General features: G+C 33.4%; 1 protein-coding gene and 1 pseudogene across 1 annotated transcript in view; one reads left to right on the top strand and one right to left on the bottom strand.

The window, feature by feature from the left end:
• Nucleotides 1-504: 504 nt before the first annotated feature.
• On the top strand, nucleotides 505-628 carry LOC145266820 (U2 spliceosomal RNA; annotated as a pseudogene).
• A 12,775-nt stretch (nucleotides 629-13,403) lies between these two features.
• Nucleotides 13,404-20,714, bottom strand: part of LOC145266362 (fatty acyl-CoA reductase 1-like) — a 255,321-nt gene continuing 248,010 nt past the window's right edge. Inside the window, exon 13 of the mRNA XM_080121985.1 lies at nucleotides 13,404-15,068. Coding sequence (XP_079978111.1) covers nucleotides 14,906-15,068 — 163 coding nt within the window. The 3' untranslated portion in view covers nucleotides 13,404-14,905. The remainder of the gene's footprint in view (nucleotides 15,069-20,714) is intronic.

A 20,714-nucleotide genomic window follows, 5' to 3' on the forward strand; every position in this document is an offset into this window, starting at 1 on the left:
AAGTGAATTTAAAATCTCGAGCCGCGAGAATTCATTCCCGTTTGTGTTTGTTGCAATTCCGTCTGCCACAAGCATATCGGAAGAAAATGATTTTTCCTAACAGAAAAAAACTGATACTCAATCGATCAATTTCATGGTACGTCTTTATACAAATTTTTACTTTAACTGCAACTCAACACTCACCTTTAAAATGACGACTTTTGTAAGTTTTCGGGTATGCTGAAAACGAATATCACATTACAATTTGAGGCACACGGGAAGTTTTCTGGATATAAAGCCATTTTTGCCAATGAATTACTTAATAAATTTCAGTGGTCACCGACATGGGCAGGGGGTGTTTTGTAACTCGTATGTGCATTAGCGCTTGTTCACATGGCCGCCAGTGAAAACAAATTGTATTTGTGATGTGAAAATGAATGGTTAATTTGTCCCAATTTCCCCTTCACTCCTCACATAAAAAATCGGCCTTGTGCCTAATTTGCTCGGTGGGGGAGCAAATAAATGCCCTTTTCTTGGCCTTTTGGCCAAGATCAAAGTGTAGTATCTGTTCTGGCAGATACTGCAAGCAAAGACCATATGTGGGGGTAACTCCACATATCAGACCTTGGTCAATGTAGGGGCAGCCCTTCATACCAGTTGTCACTATCCAGCTCCCATTTCCCACCCATCGGGAGCTGGTCCCCTTTTTCCCTTCCCCCTCCCTCCACATTAAAAAACGGCCTTGTGCCTAATTTGCTCAGTGGGGAAGCAAATAAATACAATCTGTTCCGGCAGATACTGCAAGCAAAGACCATATGTGGGGTCAGCCCCACATATAAGATCTTGGTCAGTGTTGGGGAAACCCTTCATACCAATTGTCACTATCCAGCTCCCCTACTCCCTGCATGTCACTAAGGTTATTTTTGCTGAGATGGTTGATTACTTCTCTATTTAACACAGAATCAAGTAACTTACTCATGACGCACAGGAGACTTATTAGTCTGTACTTAGAGGGAAATGTCCGATCATCTTAATTCTTGAATATAGGGCATACCGATGAGATTTTCCAGGGTGTTGGGAAGCAACTCTCCTTAAGACAATGCTTAAACAACTTCATAAGTATGGGCGCTAGTTCTGGTTGAAGCTTTTTGAGCATTATAATTGGTATGCCATCGGGGCCAGTTGTTTTACTAGAATCAATGTTTTTGATTAGCTTGGCAACTTCACGCACAGATATTTGTATGTCGAAAGATGAGCAGATAGGATGTGGTCAATTTTCTCAGATATGCTCTTAAAGATAGTAACTCCGCTGTTGTGGGAGCAATAGAGGACAAATATAAATGTAGTTGTGTGAGAAAGTGCAACCTGGAAGCACATATAAGGTAATTTAGGATTTTCTCTGGAGATGTCCCGACCACATGAAAAGCCCTCTTTAATATAGGCATATATTCAATGCCCATGGCAATCTTGGGGGTCAGGGTTAGGGTTAGGGTTAGGCTTAGATGTTAAGTTAAAGTATCCTTTAATTTCAAACTCTGCTAGGGAAATAGTCAGTCCAATGCCAGTTTCACTTAGGAATAATAGGTCTGGTTTAATCTCCTGTAATTAGGTTTCTACCTCTGGAAGTTTGGAACGTAGACCCTTAATGTTGGAGAAGGAGACATGGCAGTAGGGGTCTACGTTGAAAGCTGAAGATGTGTCCTGCTCCAACACCACCTCTCCACACCTGGACAACGCAAAGTACACCTGCTAGTGTATTATATAAATCTCACCTGTCTGTTTGAATGTATGTATGCCTAAAACCTTCCTCAACGGCATCAGACCGGGTTGAAACTGGTACCGTCTGAAAGGGCGATGTCTCGGTCAATAATATGTGAGAATTAGAAAGAACGGTCAATTATTTCATGTAGACGTTTGCAATGAGGGAGGTTATGACAATTTGGCAAAATACACATGCGCGGATGATGTTCTTTCTTGAATTGGTTTAAATAATAAAAAAAAAAAAGCACTACTTTGCTGACGCCATCGTAGAGTAGAGGTTATCGTGGCAGCATCGTTATCTTAAGATTGCATTTCATGCTGACATAAAACATTTTTTTTTTTTTTTAAAGTTTTAATATTTAAACGGGGTTATTTATGCAATTTTATTTTTGCTTGCTTATTCTTTATTTTCCCTTTTTTTTTTATTTTTCTGTCACGTTCGCTGATTTTTTTTATTGTTTGACCCCCCCCCACACACACACCTGGGCAACGCCAGGTATCTTCACTAGTCTATTACATAAAAGGCAAAATGTGTGTGTGTTTGTATGTCTCCCAAAAACTTTCGATGCAACAAACACTGACAAAATTGGTATCGCTAGAAAGATCGAACCCTTGGCGAAATACATATCTAAAAATTGGCCCAAAACATTAATTCTTTGCCCGTTAACTGGGCCGTTTTTTGCAAGGAGGGGACAGTTTTTGCTTCGGCATTTTTACAATCATTCACGCCTAGCGATCTCAACGTATGTTTTAAAGACGTTTTTTTGAAGGCCCATGGCTGAGTCGGTTAACGTGTTTGCTTTTTTTTTTTTTTTTACCCCCTTTTCCTCTTTCACATTACAGGTTCGAGCCTGGTTACTGTGCCTAATTTTTTTACCCCCTTTTCCTCTTTCACATTACAGGTTCGAGCCTGGTTACTGTGCCTAATTTTTTTTTTTTTTTACCCCCTTTTCCTCTTTCACATTACAGGTTCGAGCCTGGTTACTGTGCCTAATTTTTTTTTTTTTTTACCCCCTTTTCCTCTTTCACATTACAGGTTCGAGCCTGGTTACTGTGCCTAATTTTTTTTTTTTTTACCCCCTTTTCCTCTTTCACATTACAGGTTCGAACCTGGTTACTGTGCCTAATTTTTTTTTTTTTTTTTTACCCCCTTTTCCTCTTTCACATTACAGGTTCGAGCCTGGTTACTGTGCCTAATTTTTTTTTTTTTTTTACCCCCTTTTCCTCTTTCACATTACAGGTTCGAGCCTGGTTACTGTGCCTAATTTTTTTTTTTTTTTTACCCCCTTTTCCTCTTTCACATTACAGGTTCGAGCCTGGTTACTGTGCCTAATTTTTTTTTTTTTTTTTTGCGTATACATGGGTACTCACGGATATTCATTTATTAATTTTTTTTTTTAGGGGTTGGTTGCTCAATAGCCTCTCGATACCCAGGCAATGCTAGGTACCCATGCTAATAATTATTAGGGTTATGATAACAGCATATTCTTTTCAGCGTTTTGACTCTCGAGTGTGTATCCGTTGATATCTTATATGCTTTCATATAGAGTGATGTGGTTCTCGGTTGAATAACTATGTCTGTGTCGGATATATACTCGAGAGTCAAAACAATGAAAAGAATATGCTGCTGTGAAAGTTGTTTTTATTGCTTTATGATATCACAAAAAGTGTTAAAGTTAAAATAATCTTTTGAAACAAATTATTTCCATATGGTTTTATATTTCGTTTCCTGTTTAGTGACTTCCGTTCCATATTTAGGTAAACCGAATCCACTTACGGCGTTTTAACTTTGCGTACTGAATTTTTAGACATGATACAAAAATTCCATCAGCAAAGTTTCTTTTCTAGGACAGTGCAACTGTGGAACACGATAAAGTGGGACTGCTTTTCTGCTGACTATAACAGTCAGGCTAAATTAATCCAAATTATCAATCTTTGTGCCAAAAATTCTGAAAAAATTTTTTTTAAATTTCACAACAAACAAAAAAAACACAAAAGAATTTATTTTATTTTTTTTATTAGTTTTTGTTTTTTTTTCAAACTTTAATCCTGCTATTTACATTCATTGCAATGAAGATTTGAAATTTAAAAAAAAAAAAAAAAAAAAAAAAAAAGGAGGGGGGGGGGTCTGCTTACAGCTCCCTATTACCTCTGTCTGGCTATACAAATATGGCCGTGCGGAAGAGGGGAGTGGGGCAGTTTTCCTTGTAGGGAGATAGGTGTCTTTCTGCTGGGGAAGAGGAGGTTGGTATCAAACTGGAGATGGGCGTGGGGGAGGGCAAAGAAAGTTTGGTGATCAAAAAAAAAAAAGAAGAAACATCTCATTATTGAGAAGTAAAAAAAAAAAAAAAAAAAAAAAAATAGAAACATCTGGATTCCAAATGGCTCACAGGACCAGTGTGTAACCCCTGTTTTTATAGCGTTTAGTGAAATGGATGGCCTAACTACCATCCCCGTTACAGGACCCTAGTTTGTCGCTGATTAAACTTCTCAGCAAGGCTGGTATTCAAATCAAATCTTTTTTTTTTTTTTTTTCGCTTTCCATATCATCACCCATCAAAGTACAAACCAGTCACAATGATTTGTCCACAACTGGTAAGTCGATGTGATCTGGTCATAAACAGTAATATAAATAGATGGAGTCGTCGTGTTAAATAATAGAAAAGAAAAATTATATCAAGGTGGAATTTTTTTTGTAGGTAGTTGAATGTCATTAGTTGCTACCAGCCTTTATCTTCAAGGAAGAAAAGAAATTGTGCAAACAGTCCTGTTTTGCCAATTTTTATATATTTATATTTTTTAAGTTAACTGCACTGAGGTGGCAGGGTGGATGCGGATTGTCGTAAGAACAGGAAAAATGACAAATGCTTACATTGAAGTGAAGAAAAAACAATTAAAAAAAAATCTCGATTTCTAACCCCTCACCCAACACATACACACACCTGAGGATTTTTTTTTTTTTGGGGGGGGGGAGAACGTGTCATTAATACATTATATATATATATATATAAAAAATATAAAATTAATAATAAATAAATTAATATGTTATATATATATATATACAGGGTGGGCCAAAATAAGGGTCCTATATATATATATATGATTATATTTAAAGATAGGACCCTTATTTTGGCCCACCCTGTATATATATAAAATATAATAAAATCAGTAATCGTTAAATTAATATAGTATATAAAAAAATCTTTTAAACAATTGAAGAGAATTACAAAAAAAAGCATAAAAAGATCTTACCCTCCAAATTCAAGCTTTTTAAGGTTGATTTTTGAACGTGTCTTTAATGTTTTTGTTTTTTTCTTAAAGAGGGGAAAGGGGCACTTTTTATTTGACACTGATTTTCTATGGGGAGACGCAGTGCAGCTTAAGCATTATAAGGAAAAAAAAAAAAGAAAAAAACAGTGGGATCTGAGTCCTGATACAGTAAAGCATTGTTTTGTTTTTTTTTCTTTTTGAACACCTATTTAAAATTAAAAAAAATTTTTTTTTTAAATTAAAAAAAATTTTTTTTTAATTTTAAATAGGTGTTCAATTATAAGGATGGAAAAAAAAACAACAAAAAAACAGTGGGATCTGAGTCCTGATACAGTAAAGCATTGTGTTTTTTTTCTTTTTGAACACCTATTTAAAATTAAAAAAAAAATTTTTTTTTTCTGATTCAAATTCTACTCATTTGTTTTTGTAAAAAAAAAAAAAACTATTTTTTAATCATTTTTGTAAATAAAAACAAAAATTTTCAAAAGAGCTAGAGAAAAACCTTATAAAAAAATTCTCGATGACAAAACAACAAAAAAAAAAAAACCTGAGATCCGAGTCCTGACACAGTAACACATTGTTCTGCATTTTTTTTCTTTTTCTTTTTAAACACCTATTTAAAAAAAAATATATCTTATTATAAATTTTCCTAATGTCTGTGTCTGTGGGTGTGGGTGTGTGACGCGGTTTATTTCAGCCTACAGGCAACCCACCCAGACAAGTAAGGTACTGAAATGAGGCTTATGACCCAGCGGATGTTTTAGTGATATTTATATCCATGTTTGGTGTATGGAAATGCAAAAAAAATAACGATTTACTAAACAACGTTTTATTTACTGGATATTTTTCCGGTACAAGGGCCCAAGTTTGCCCAGCTGGGCAAACTTGGGTTCTTATATTTAAAAAGATTTTCTGAATCAAATTCTATTCATTTGTTTTTTGTAAAACAAAATATTTTTATGATTCAAAAAAGCCACAGAAAAACCTTATAAAAAATTCCTGATGACTTTTACACATTTTTAAAATCTTTAAACAGAAACGAAAAAATCTAAATGGAGAAATACAATGTGAAATTTATGTTACACAAACTTGTCATTACATTCACCAAATTATAAATAAATTGTCTGCAGTAGATATGATTTAATAAAACTACAAAATGGTTGATATATAAAGCTAGTTCAATTATATTTTACCCTTTATTTAAACCAATCCTTTAATTTATGAAGCTCGATGCAACGCCAGAGCATATACAAATAAATGACAGAAAGTCTATATTCCAAATTCCAAGATGTTGTCCATCTTACCATTATTTTCTTTCAGCATGTTAAAACGTTTAATTCTTACTAAAATGCTGAAAGAAATAAACGGTAAGATGAACAACATCTTAGAATTTGGAATATAGATATTTTGTCATTAATTTCATTTATTTCTTACTAAAATTAACATTTTGTCATTAATTTCATTTAATTCTTACTAAAATGCTGAAAGAAATAAACGGTAAGATGGACAACATCTTAGAATTTGGAATATAGACATTTTGTCATTCAGTTGAATATGCTAATAAAAAAAATTTAAAAAAAACAAAAAAAAACACAATTCATTCTGGAATATACCTATATTCGTTGGATTTTATAACGATTTCTGTATTTTCATTATTTTAACTTTGGGTATCCTTTTTGCACTATCACCTCGATTTCAATTTTAATCTCCAATTTATGTGCTAATAAATAACAGCTATAATTACCCACATTTGTTTTGCTAACGTTTCCTCCGATGAGATGAGCCTGGTTATGATATACATATAGGTTATATAGCATGCGTTAAGGAAAATATTTTAATAATTATCTGTACTCTTTTGTAAAACAGTAAATTTTGTTGTAATTCTACATAATTTGACTTAGAATTTCCATTTATATCATTGCTCTATCTCGCATGTTGAGCTTTCGTAATCTGTTTGGGATCATCTTATAAATATTGATACGAATATTGATTTGAACTTTAGCTTTACAGTATTACACAATCTGTAATCATACGGTATTTTAGGATTTCATTCATATATATATATATATATATATATATGGTAGCTTTCTTCAGTCTTGACAAACTATGGCTGTAAGGGTGCCTGCACGTGGAATTTTTGTGGCAAGAGTTGTGCAATCTCCAACCACACCTCTCCTGAGAAATTAGTAAATGTCGAGATAAGTGGAGAGCACATACAGCGCCTAGTATTCCCAAATGGTCACCCATCTGGCTCAACCTCACTTAACTTCAGTGATCTGTCGAGAACCGGTATGTTAACGTGATTATGCTCTCTCTCTCTCTCTCTCTCTATATATATATATATATATACATACACATTCACACATACATACATACATATTAGTTGTACCATTCAAAAGTACTCTTTTTTGTTACGTTTAATAACTAAATGTGAACCTGGTTTTGATTTAATAACGAAGAAATAATAAAAAAGAATGAATTGAATCTTGCTTTTGTTCATGATTTAAGAAAAAAAAAAAAAAGAAAACTTTGAATAAGAAATAAAAATAAAGGGAAATAACTCTTCATTAAGAGTTATCCACCATAGCTGATATTTTTTTACGATTATTTAAGAATGCCTCTACATATTACTGAATTAAGCTTCTTTTTTTTTCTTTTTTTTTTTTGAAGAAATTGTATAATTGCAGATAACGCATCACAACAATAACAAATGAAAATTAAGTAAGCAGAATAAAAGTTTGATTAGTCAGCTTAAATGCTGTCTAGGTGTAACTCTTTAAAATCGGACCCGAAATAATTTTATATGTATTAGAAGATATAAATGGGCACTTAGCTGATCACTATGCGCCTCCCCACCCCCCACCCAAGATATGTTGGAGAATTTTCGGTTTTGATTATCAGGAAATCTTGAACTAAATCATCCAATAACAAAGTTACAAATTACAAGTTGTGCCTATATTTTTTGTTTTCTTTTTTTTCAAGTCGGGATAGACCCGGGAGTCAGGAGCCCCATTCCTTTTTAAGACAAAAAAAAAAAACAGGTGTTCAAGTGGATAGGGAGAAGTGGCATTTCTATAATTAACCATTTTTCAATTCAAGCTCAATTCTTGAAAAAGAATTAAAAACGTTAAAGAAAAATTCTTTACACACACACACACACATATATATATATATATATATATATATATATATATATAAACTATTTCATTTACTCACATAAAATTAATATACGAAAGTATAAATTTATGCGTAAACTTATTACTTCAAAAGTGCTCAATACGTAGATAGAGCTAGTTAGTAAGTTATAAAATGTATATAGCGATTAAGCTACACTGAATATTCCGCGTTTCATCCACTCTAGGATTCTTCAGGCTTATGAGCATAAGCCTGAAGAGTCCTAGAGTGGATGAAACGCAGATTATTCAGTGTAGCTTAATCGCCATATATATATATATATATATATAAATTCTTTTGTTTCTTTCATTTTCCATCATGTTGCATTACTTATTCCATAATATATCTATACATATATATATATATATATATATATATATATATATAGATATAGATATATTATGGAATAAGTAATGCAACATGATGGAAAATGAAAGAAACAAAAGAATTTTTATGTATTCATTCATGTTTTGTCTTTATTTCTAGACTTTATCAAGATGAAGGATTTCAAATGAAACCAAATTTAATATTCGAAAAATGTCATGTGTGGTACGAAAAAAATCTATTCTTTCTTTCGAATGAAACATTAGGTGCCAACATTCAAAATATCTGGTGCGTCTATGATGCGCAAAGAATATTTAACATCAATATGAATAAAAAAAATTATAAACACGTATTTCAAATCATAGATGCACCACACATTTTGAATTCTAACGTTTATCACTTCATTCAAAAGAAAAAAAAACATTTACATATCAGACACACCAGATATTTTCAAACATTCACTTTTCCCTCAAATCACTCCTCTTGAGAAGGTCTTGCAATGAAGACGAAACATTGATGAATATATAAGAGATTTTCAATTTTTATATTTTACACACACACATATATATATAGTAAGTTATAAAATATATATGGCAATTAAGCTTCACAGAATATTCCGCGTTTCATCCACACTATGATTTATCAGGCTTATGAAACGCGGAATATTCTGTGTAGCTTAATTGCCATATATATTTTATAACTTACTACCTAGCTCTACCTACGTATTGAGCACTGTTGAAGTAAATACTTAAAGTTTACGCATAAATTTATACTTTCGTATATTTATGTGACTAAATAAAGTACACATATATACATATATATATTATATATATTAGACAGTAACACTGAAGACGACGCAGTTAGAAAAACATTAAGTGCATGTGAAAGAGATATTTTAAAACGACAACGGATGTGAAAGATAAAAAAATGTAGAGAAAAAATAATGGCCGACCTGTACGAGAGTACCTACCCCCTAAAAGTGCGTATTTTACACCTTTTTAAACATCTTTCAACGAATATCATAGATTACAGACTTAAATATCATTAACAGAAAAAAAATTTTGAAAAAAAAAAATTGAATGACTTAAGGGGGTTCACTTTCTCGTTATAACGCTCTGCTTCCTTGCTACCTGACTTATTGCCCATTTCTTTACCGATGCATCACATGATTAGAACACCTTAAAAGTCATTAAATTTTTTTTACACAACTTTTTTTCTTATATATATATATATATATATATATATATATATACTAAAGCTTGTAATCTATGATAATTGTCAGAAAAAAAAAAGTTTTTAAATCAAAAACACGCATTTTTAGCAGGTTGGCACTCTCATAGCGGTCCGCCAAAATAACATTCACACATACACACACACATATTAATGACAGATGGTGTGACTCATCAGCCAGAATAATCAAACAACTCTCGATGGAAAACTCTAGTGTGCATCCTACTTTAGTGGGATAAAAATATTTAATGTAAAGTTCTGAAAGTAGATGTATTTAACAGAAAGTTGTCTGATCATAAAATACGCTTAAATATGATATTTTACTTTGTGCAGATTTTGTATTTATTATTATATAGCTAATTTTCTATGTATTCATATATTGCACTCAATATATAATAGTGATTTCAAAAGTTAAAAAATAACGTTCCAGTAGATATCTTACTCCTGATGCAATTCTTTACCTATACAAATGCCAGGTTTGGCCAATGATGGAGTACTGTTGCCACCTTTGGGCAGGAGCTGCTAGAAGCAGCTTATTCTGTCTTGAAAGAGTTCCAAATAGACTTCGTAGCTTAGTGGGGGATGCACTTTTCTCTTCCCTGCAACCTCTTTCCCACAGAAGAGACGTTGCGAGCCTGTCCCTGCTTTATCGTTATTTCCATGGCAGGTGCTCATCTGAACTTCAATCTATGGTCCCCCCTCGCGAGACTTTCACGAAAAACACTCGTCTAGCCAGAACCACTATCAACAATTTCCCACACTCTTTATCTGTGCCTACATCTAAACGTAGATTCCATGAATAAGGCTTCTTTCTTAGAACTGCTCGCCTGTGGAACTCTATTCCGTTTACCTACTTTCCAGCTGACTACAATCTGATTGTCTTCAAGTCCAATGTGAACAAATTCTTACTGAACCGTCCCCCTAAGTAATCCAAGTTATAAAATTCCCACTAATGTTTATTACGCTAAAATCACAAGGACTCATGTATACCCATTAACCCTTATCCACGGGTGGTCTCTGGGCCTTGATAAGTGGTGACCCTCATGTAAAAAAAAAAAAAAAAGAAAGAAAAGAAAACTTGGGTGGCATTAGGTAGAATCGAAACCAAAATATTTAGCTTTCTAGCAGTATTCGCTACAATATGACCTAAGGACATATGGATACAAAACTTTAAAAAATTAACGCAGTTAAACATATAAATATATATTTATGCATGTATGGAGGATATAAATCAAGTTAGCCATTAAAAAATTAAGCGCCAATTTTTTATTTTGACCCCCCCCCTTAGCAGCTATTTTTACCAGATAAAAACCAAAACAAATTTGTTATGCATATCCAAATAACTTATATATCTAGTTTTAAGTCTGTAGACCAAAAATTGACAGTTTGGTGGAGACCATTCCACACATTCACACAAAGTAACTTTTCTTTTAAGAACTGAGTTTTTATCGTTGAGCACTGTACGTTGAAATGTAAAAGTCAGTCACTTAGCCCATGTTTGTAGATCATGATGTTAAAATCATTTGATCACTCTAGACCTGCACGAATGACATTCATGCTTCATAAATGTTAATTTTAACTAAATTCTCGCTGCAGTTCATGCCGGCTGAGGGGTATGATCGTTGCTAATGGAGCCAGAAATGGCTTCGTGAGCAGGTTTGAATCCTTGACCGGTGGATATCATGACTTTCTTTACTGATGATTCCCGAAAGGATGAAACACTAGTGTCCGTAGGTATTAAAAATAATTATATATATCTCCACTACTTATGTTTACTATGCTTTAATCACATTGACTAATGTATACCCATTAACCCTTATCCTCGAGTGGCCTCCAGACCTTGATAAATGAGGATTCCTGTGTAATATATATTAGAGTGTTGCAAAAATAATGGCGGTTTTCATCAGATATATATATTCGTAAAAAAAATATTTTTGCACCAACCTAATTATATATATATATATATATATATATATATATATATTTAAAACAGAGTTTCCTTTTAAATACAATGCTAATACTTTCAGATATCTTTAAATAAAAAATATGTCTGATATTTATTAATTTTTTTTTTCACAGTAGCACACACAAAGATTTTTTCTGTAAATCTGAAGATTCATTTGTCTATATGATTTAGACTTTGTAATGATTGTATTGATTATGTAGAAACAGCTGGCATTTTTTTTTTTAGAATAAAGGCAAACTTTGCTTGATACAGCATCTTGTCATTACAAGAATGTATATTCTTACAAATTATTTCTCTCTCTTTATATAAAATAAAAATATTTAAAAAGTACTCATACATAAATAATTATCCTAATTCTATCATTTAAATATTTTAATTTTTTTTTTTTTTATAATAATTATAAAGCTCTATCTGAAAGAATACAGAGCCCTCTGTGTGTAAGATTTGCGATCTTGTTCAAATTCAGAGAAGTTGATTTTCTAAGATATTTCAAGTCAGTGCTAAAGTTTTTGACTGTTTGTAGAATTGCCAAAACAGCTGTAGTTCACTTTTATGCATATTGTTGTCAAACATATCACCATGATTAATTCATACATTTTTCTTTCAGATTATTAAAACAGGATCCATATTTTTCGGTAATATTCACAGCAATTTTAACCTGAAAACGACTTCGTTAGTCAACAGAAAGGGAGTCATCTTCAATCATGATCTTCACACAGCACTACTGACTAAAGATCTCCTAGGAGAATTTGGGGGCACTTGTACAGTTTAATCAACTCTGTTCCATCTGCCTGCTTCCCACCGGACTACAACTTGGATGTCTTCAAGTCCAACGTTAACAAATTCCTAATGAACCGCTCCCTTAAGTAAACACTTCATCAAATCTCCACACTAACATAATGTACTTGCAATAACCCTTATCCCTGAGTGGCTTCCGGGCCTTGATAAGTGGTGATCACTGTGTAAAAAAAAAAAAAAAAAAAAAAATTAAAAAATTAAAATATTGAACAAAAGGTTACATTGTATGTATCCGTTACGGAATGAAGTTCTCAAAAGAAAATCACTTAATTTTATCAAGTAGTTTTTTTTTACAGAAAAAAAAAAAAAAAATTTTTTATGATACCGAGCAAAAAGTAGTCATGTTTCGATTTTTAGGAAGAAAAACTAATATTGAGGAGGGGAGGAGTGTCGGTGCTTTAAACCAAGTTATCTCCCCATGGCATGTTAAAAAAATTCAAAGATGGCTACCTTCAACACGCTGTCATAAAAACGTGTTTTTTCCACTGTAAAAAAAAAAAAAAAACTACTTGCTCAAATTAAGTGAAATTTTTTTCTGAGATCTTCAGGCCAAAATAGTTACGTACAATATAACTTTTTTTTTTCAATATTTTCATTTGTTAACGTCTTGATTAAACTGTACAAGTACCGAATTTGGTGAGGAAATCTTGCCCTAGTCTGCATATTCCCCTGACCCTAATTTCTCTGGATTATCACTTACAAAACCGTTTAGATGGCCTTAGTTTAACATCATGAAAGGAGATTGTACAGGAATTAGATTCATATTTCACATCAAACCCTAAAGAACTTTCGAAATTATGCATTTATAAGCTCGTTGATAAAAAGGGATCAAGTTATAAAGAGCAAAGGTTTTTATTGTTATGAATAAAGATTTTTTAAAACAGTTTTTTACGATTTTGAATTTTTGAGATGAGGATTGAGTATCTCCTAGGATAATTTGGTGAGGAAATCTTGACCTATTCTGCATATTCCCCTGACCCTAACTCCTCTGGATTATCACTTATTTTGAGGATTAGAAAATATTCTCATCGATGTTGACCCAAAGATGATCATCTTTAGTTACTAAAAGGGAAATCATCTTCCATCATGATAATCATCTCACACAGCAATACTGATCAAAGATGTCCAAGGAGAATTTGTTTGGGAACTTTTGCCTCATCCTGCATATTCTCCTGAGCTGGCTCCCTCAGATTACCACTTATTTGGAAGATTACAAAACCGTTTAGATGGCCTTAGTTTAGTTTTGCCTCATCCTGCATATTCTCCTGACCCTAATTCATTTATTTTGAGGATTACAAAAACAAAGATGGCTTTCGATTTAAAATCATGAGAGGTGATCAAACAGGAGTTAGATTTGTATTTCACATCAAAAATTTTTATAAACGAAGTTCATTTATAAGTTCATTGGCATAATAGAATCAAGTTATAAAGAGCAAAGATTGTTATTATGAATAAATGGTTTTTAAAAACACATTTTTCATTTGAAAGATAAAATTTTAAAATCGGCAAAAACTTTTGTACCAACCTGATATATATATGTTTAGGTCCTATTCTAGCCAGTTGAAATAGATACAATAAGAATTGCTTTTATCCATTTTGCTTTCAAAAAGTGGCATGACTGGGAAAGAGAGAAAGGTAGGGGAAGAGAGATAGGGGATGAGAGGAAGGGGAGAGAAAGAGATAATTTAAGAGGTTTCTAGTTAACATAGAAACATGTTTGCAAATGTGTAGTCAAACCTATTTGTATAAGTTTTATGCCTAATATGTGTGTTTGCGTGTGCACTGATCTTTGGTGTGTGTGTGTGTGTGTGTGTGTGTGTGTGTATGTATATAGAAATTGAGAGCAGTCATCAACATCAGCGGTAACACGACTAGAAGACATCCAACCCCAGCAGCTGAAAAAAGGAGACGTCAAACCGTGCAGTCGTATCAGTAATATATCTGCATGTGTACGTGCAAATTTATTTATGTCAGAGGATGCCTATAGTAGTAAGACAGAAGGCCAATCTAGTAGAAGCCAATAGAAAGAGAAAAAAGAAAACAAAAGCTTAAAGAAGCCTTGGTAGCCATATTTCTAATCCGCATCATCATCATCTAATTCAAGAAGTATTGTTAGTAGGAGGAGCGAAGAGGGGGGGAGGTCGATAATGTGGAGGAGTTGGGGGGTTGGGATATGGTCTGCAGTGAATTGAACATCCATCTGACCCCTCCTTACTACCCCCCTCCACCCCACCCCCGAGGCACGTCATTGTAGGCCGGTCGTCATCAGTCCTGTTGTAGGTAGGCAGAGAGAGGCAGTCAGATGGTGTGCGCATGCATGCGTGCGTGCGTGCGAGGGATAGAGAGGCAGGTCTTGCTCCTCACCTCTCTGAGCCGCCGCCGCCACCCCCACCCCCGCTACTGCTAATGCCGCATGGAACTGGTAATCCAAAAGTTCTTCACAAACTTAGAAACGAGACCCATGATGAGATACCAGAGGTTGCGAGCCAAGTGAGAGCGGGCGATGAGAACCCTCCATAGAACGACCATCAGAATTGAGTTGAACGTGTAACGGATATTGCGCAGCCTGAAAAAAGAAAAATAAACAGGTTATGAGTGTAAATATTTTGTGTGGGTGTGCTGTTTTGGAATACAGATTAATTCAAACAAAATGCTGGGTGCACCTCGAAAGGGTCTGAATGACATAATTATACCTCTTTCCATCCAATCAATGCTGAATACATCCTTGAACCCCACCTGAAAACTTGAATGTAATAAAATCTCAAAAATAAGAACATGACATGAGCAGAATTACATAAGGTGCCTCATTCAATTCTGTGTCTTCCTGAAATTTATATATATATATATATATATATACACTAGTGTGGGTGCCCGGCATTGCCAGGGTGTTTGTTGGTGTAAAAAAAAAAAAAAAGTTTTAGGAGGGAGGTAGGCTCGAACCTGAATCGTGGGTGGGAAAGTGAAAAAAAAAAAAAAGCATGATAACTTACCTCAATGCTACAAAGACAGTGGAATGAGAGTGGATGAAATTAAATGATTAAAAAGTTATGTGACAGGTGCGTGAATTTAATGAGGTCAAACATCACGCCATAGGGGGAATGAAATCCCCTCCACTTAACTTCTGCTGCGAGGAAGTTTTTTGGTTTTGTTTCCCCAAGATGGGTTTTTTTTGGGGGGAAGGGGGGGGGGCTCCTTAAAAAAAAAGAAAAGGGAGTGTCCAAATGAATAGCAATTGTCTGATATGACGGTTTTCACCACATTGATCAAAGCTGATTTGCTTTCTGGATGTCCCTGGTGGGTGAGCCAAGAAGTTGCTTCGCTCCATCAATTTCACTTTATTTATACTAAAAAGTCGAACAAACACGCAACACAGTGAAATAGTGCGAATTTTATAAAAGTCAATCAAAATAAATCTAGACACGACGTCCCTTCGCAAATCGTAGATATTATTATGTGGGGTGGGGGGGTACATAAACAGTTCTAAGACATAGTAACCCCCCTGGAGAATCTCCGCGAAAAAAGGACATACAAAAACGGGCTCACCAGTTTTGCCTTTTATATATATACTAGCGAAGGGGACCCGGGTGTTTAGAGGTGTGTGTGGAAACTCCGGGGGTCAGGGGTTAAAAAAAAAAAGTAAGTATGAGGATCGAACCCGAACCGTTGAGGCAAAGTTGTAAATTAAAGTGTGAAAAAAAACAAAAAAAAACGTGCGATGTTAACGATTGCCCCACCGCGACATGCTAACGGAAACACGTTATTGTTATATTGTGGGGTCTGCGTTCATGCCTGGCCTCCATAGAATGGAAATAGGCACAAACTTTTATAAAAACTTTTCATATCTATCTGCGTAAGTATACTTTGATAATTATGTTTCAGTTTGAAGAAATATGGTATAATAAAATTATGGGGTTTTCGACCAAATTTCAAACAATTATTACAGTTTATAGATCACCTTCTCAGCTATATTGTGAAAAGGAATCTTCAATTTTTGTTCAGTAAAACAAAAGTTATGATGAATTTACTAATGTTCAAAATCTTAAAAATCCGAAGAAGATGAGTGACATTTTTTATGACTGGTTTCCATAGCAACAACGTTGCTTTAGTGACTACTGTTGCTACCAATTCACCGTTCTCACGAAAAGTGAAGTAACAAGTGAAACAGAGAGAATGAAAGCATGGAAGGGAGGTAATTGGGGGGGATTTTATTGAAAGCAAACGAGTGCCATACATTGTTATTACATATGTGTATGTTATGTTTATGGATGCAAAAAAATAAAACTGAAATTAAACAAAGAACAAGGTGAATTTACTGGAAGCCTGGAAAAATCATGGATTACAATAGAAAAATGCGAGCATGAATGAAAAGTAATATGGTTAAGCTTAAACATGGAAAAATAAAGGACTAGTAGTTACAACTGGAAAAGAAAAGGACAAGAAATTCTAGTAAAAAATATAATAAATTTATAACTTCAAATATTGTAGTATTAAGAATTTTTTTTTGAAAATTCGATTTATAACATTATATAATCAGTTCTTAATGCTGTAATATTTTTAGTTATGAATTTATTATATTTTTTATAAGAATATCTTGTCCTTTTCTTTTCCAGTTTTAACAGCTAGTCCGAGATTTTTGTTTACAATTAATTTTTATATTTGTTTATTTTGGCAGCAAGCATGTCTGATTGAACACGACAGTTCTTTTTTCTGATTTTGTTGGGTATCTTTTTGATTCGCCAAGCAGTCTTTTTTATTTCATCTGGCATATTGTATATTATGGCACTCCAAAGTTGTCTGGTCCTGGATATGACCTTAAACTATATCCAGTGGTGAGGCCCCAGCTTGCAGGCTTTGGGGAATGTGGAGCCACCCTTTAATAACCATTGCTCCCAGATCCACTCTGACCCAGAGTGGTAGTACCTGTTAGGGTCCCAACTATGGGTTAAATAAAAACCGACTTGAAAACAACAAATATATTCTATTAAAAAATTTTTCTACAAAATCTTTGGATTCGTCATTAAATAGCCTGAAAAGGGTTGATATGCCGTAAAACAAAAACAACCAACCAACTCCAAAGTTGTTGTTCGGTCATATTCTTCTCAAGCACTTTCTATCAGTGCATCTGATCGTCATTAGGAGTGATTGTAGTGGTTACCATTTTCTTTCTCAATACTAAAATACAATCCCTTAACAATTGCACACAAAGATTACTAGACGCCATACTTATCAAAATATTACAGCCCCTTATTAACAGAATTTTTTTTAATACTGGGACAAATATACTAACAGTATTTAATAAGTAACAAGAAATAAAATATAAAATCAGAAAATCGAAATTAAAATTCAAAATAAAAATAATTTGCCCCTAACCATCCTGCACCTTTATAACCAATAGTAAAAAAATAACAAAAAACTATAACAATAAATACGCAAAGCCTCAATAAAGAAAAAGAAAATAACAAAAATCGCTCCTGACAATGATCGGATGCAATGATAGAAAGCGCTTGAGAAGAATATGGCTGAACAACAACTTTTGGGCGCCATTATATACAACATGCCAGCTCAAATAAAAAAGATAGCTCGGCGAATCTAAAAGATATCCAACAACATCGGAAAAGAGAAGAACTGTTGTGTTGAATTAATTTTTATATATATTTTTCGTACAACTGTTTCCACCACATAATTCAAATATTTTTGTTGTTATAAAAGCAAGAAATACACAACTAATTTAAATTGATGTTTTACAACCATCAAAAACCGCCAACAAAGAAACACTGAATATAACTTGATCTAAAAAGGATATATCTTCAAATTTACCACATAATTAACAGTTATCCTTGAAATTTTTATAAAAGATCAAACTTCTGTTAAAAGTTTAGATGAGTATAAGTTTTGTTATGATAACAGGAAATAGTGTTCAGTCGAGATCAGTTAGTGTACTCGGATATCAGCTCAATCTCCTGTGTACCAAAAGTAGATGTGACGCTAAATGGCTAAATGAGTACTCTAAGAGTAAAGAAAAAAAAAAAAAAAAAAAAAAAATATATATATATATACATAGTAATTTATAAAATATATATGGCGATTAAGCTACACCGAATATTCTGCGTTTCATCCACTATAGGATTCGTCAGGCTATATATACTAACAAAAGTACCCGTCGTTGACTGGGTTCAAAAATAGTTTACAGAAAATTGACTCTAATTTATGAAAGAATGATAGGTTATGAAAAGCAAGGGTTGTAAAAAGATAGCTTCGAATTTCGGGGTATCAAAACCAAAGCAAAATATGATGAAAGTAAAAATAAAATACATAAACCCCATAATTAATTATACTATACCTGTTCACACTGAAACACTTATCACAATATTCTGTGGATCTATATTAAAAAACCTTGTTAAACTTTGTGACATATTAAATATGTTTTTCATAGTGATGCGATGCATGTATGAGTGGGTAAATGTGTTCGTGTGGATATGGATATACGCGTATGTGTGAGCCCCTGCATATGTCTGTGTGTGTGCATGTGTGTGTGTATGTGTGTGTGCCTACATAGTATGTGGATGTTTGTGAGTGTATGTGCACATACATATATGTGTGTACATATATGTGTGTATGTGCGTGTATGTGTGTGTATATATATCTTCTACCTATTCTCCATCTTACTTGTGTGTGTGTGGGTGCGTGTACGTATGTCGGAATGATTAAGCGCATATATACATGCGTGTTTTGGTTGGAAAAAAAAAAAAGTATATATAACCAGGAACAGAACACTCTTACACGATATCCGTATATATAAAAGTATATATATATATATATGTGTATGTATATATATATATATATATATATATATATATATATATATGTATGTATATATATATATATATATATATATGTATATAAAATAAAAAATAATAAAAAAATAAAAATAATTGTTAGCGGTGGATGTATGCGAGTACGTGTGTGGGTGTGTAGGTGGGTATGTATATATGTATGCTCCTACATATATTTCTATGTATGTACGTGTGTGTATGTGTGTGTGCCTGCGTACGTGTGCGTGTGCATGTGTACATGTACATGAATGTATATGTATGCGTATGTGATTGTGTGTGAGTGTATGCTGTACATGGGGAAAGAAAGTCTTTAAAAAGAACCCTAAAAAAGCCATAAAAACCTTCACCATATGGACTAAAAAACACTCTTTGAAACTAACTTTGACCGGTCACTGTGAACACTTAAAGTTGGAGACAGAACGTCTGAATACTGAACACACGCATCGCATCACTATGAAAAACATATTTAATATCAGCGGAGGCATATCTACAAACTCCCATTTTAAAGAAAAACTTTTTACGAAAATATCTGAAGAGAGCACACCCTAAGCTCGAAACGCGTTATAAAAATATTTTAAAATAAAAATATGATGAAAACCTTTAAAAAAAAAACCACAATTGTTGATGGCTACACTCTTTTAAATGTACATTTTTTCTCTCGTTGGAACTACACAACCATCACTTTAAATATATATATATATATATATATATATATATATATATATATTATAGTGATGGATGATTTTAATATTTTTTCCCCGATTCTGATACAATTACTGATTGCATACTAAATTCCTGATTCCGATATAATTATTGATTTCAATTCTTTATAAATAACGAAATATTTGACTATAATGTTGCTATTTTTGTTGATTATCGTAAAAACGCATGTTAAATATGCAGATATTTTCCCAAACGTAAATTTACACTTGTCGAGGTATGATCTATAGATTTTAGTTTTACTGGTAATTTAAAAATAAATTAATATTTATTATTTTATCATTATTACCAGCAGTGGAAAATAAAAAAAATGACGCTTAAAGGAATCGCCTTTGGCATAAGAAAATAGGCATAAAATTTTCCGATTCCCAATTTTGAATAATCATTCCAACATATATATATATATACACACACACACACACTAACCTGGGTGCCTGGCAGTGCCCAGGTGTTTGGAGGTGTGTGTTGGGGGGGGGGGAATGTGGTTGGCAGGCAGGCCCGAACCCGTACCGTGAAGGAGGATAAAGAGACCCCCCCCCTAAAAAAAAAAAAAAGTGGCGTCTTTGCCATTGCATCCATTGCCAAACCGAAAGTGGCCAAGGTTTAAATTAAGGCTAGTCAATCAAAAAGGGGATGACTTTGTAAAATATCAGCGAAAA

This window comes from Euprymna scolopes, chromosome 41 (genome assembly GCF_053919585.1).
Source record: "Euprymna scolopes isolate OS-2025 chromosome 41, ASM5391958v1, whole genome shotgun sequence".
NCBI classification, from domain to species: Eukaryota; Metazoa; Mollusca; class Cephalopoda; order Sepiida; family Sepiolidae; genus Euprymna; species Euprymna scolopes.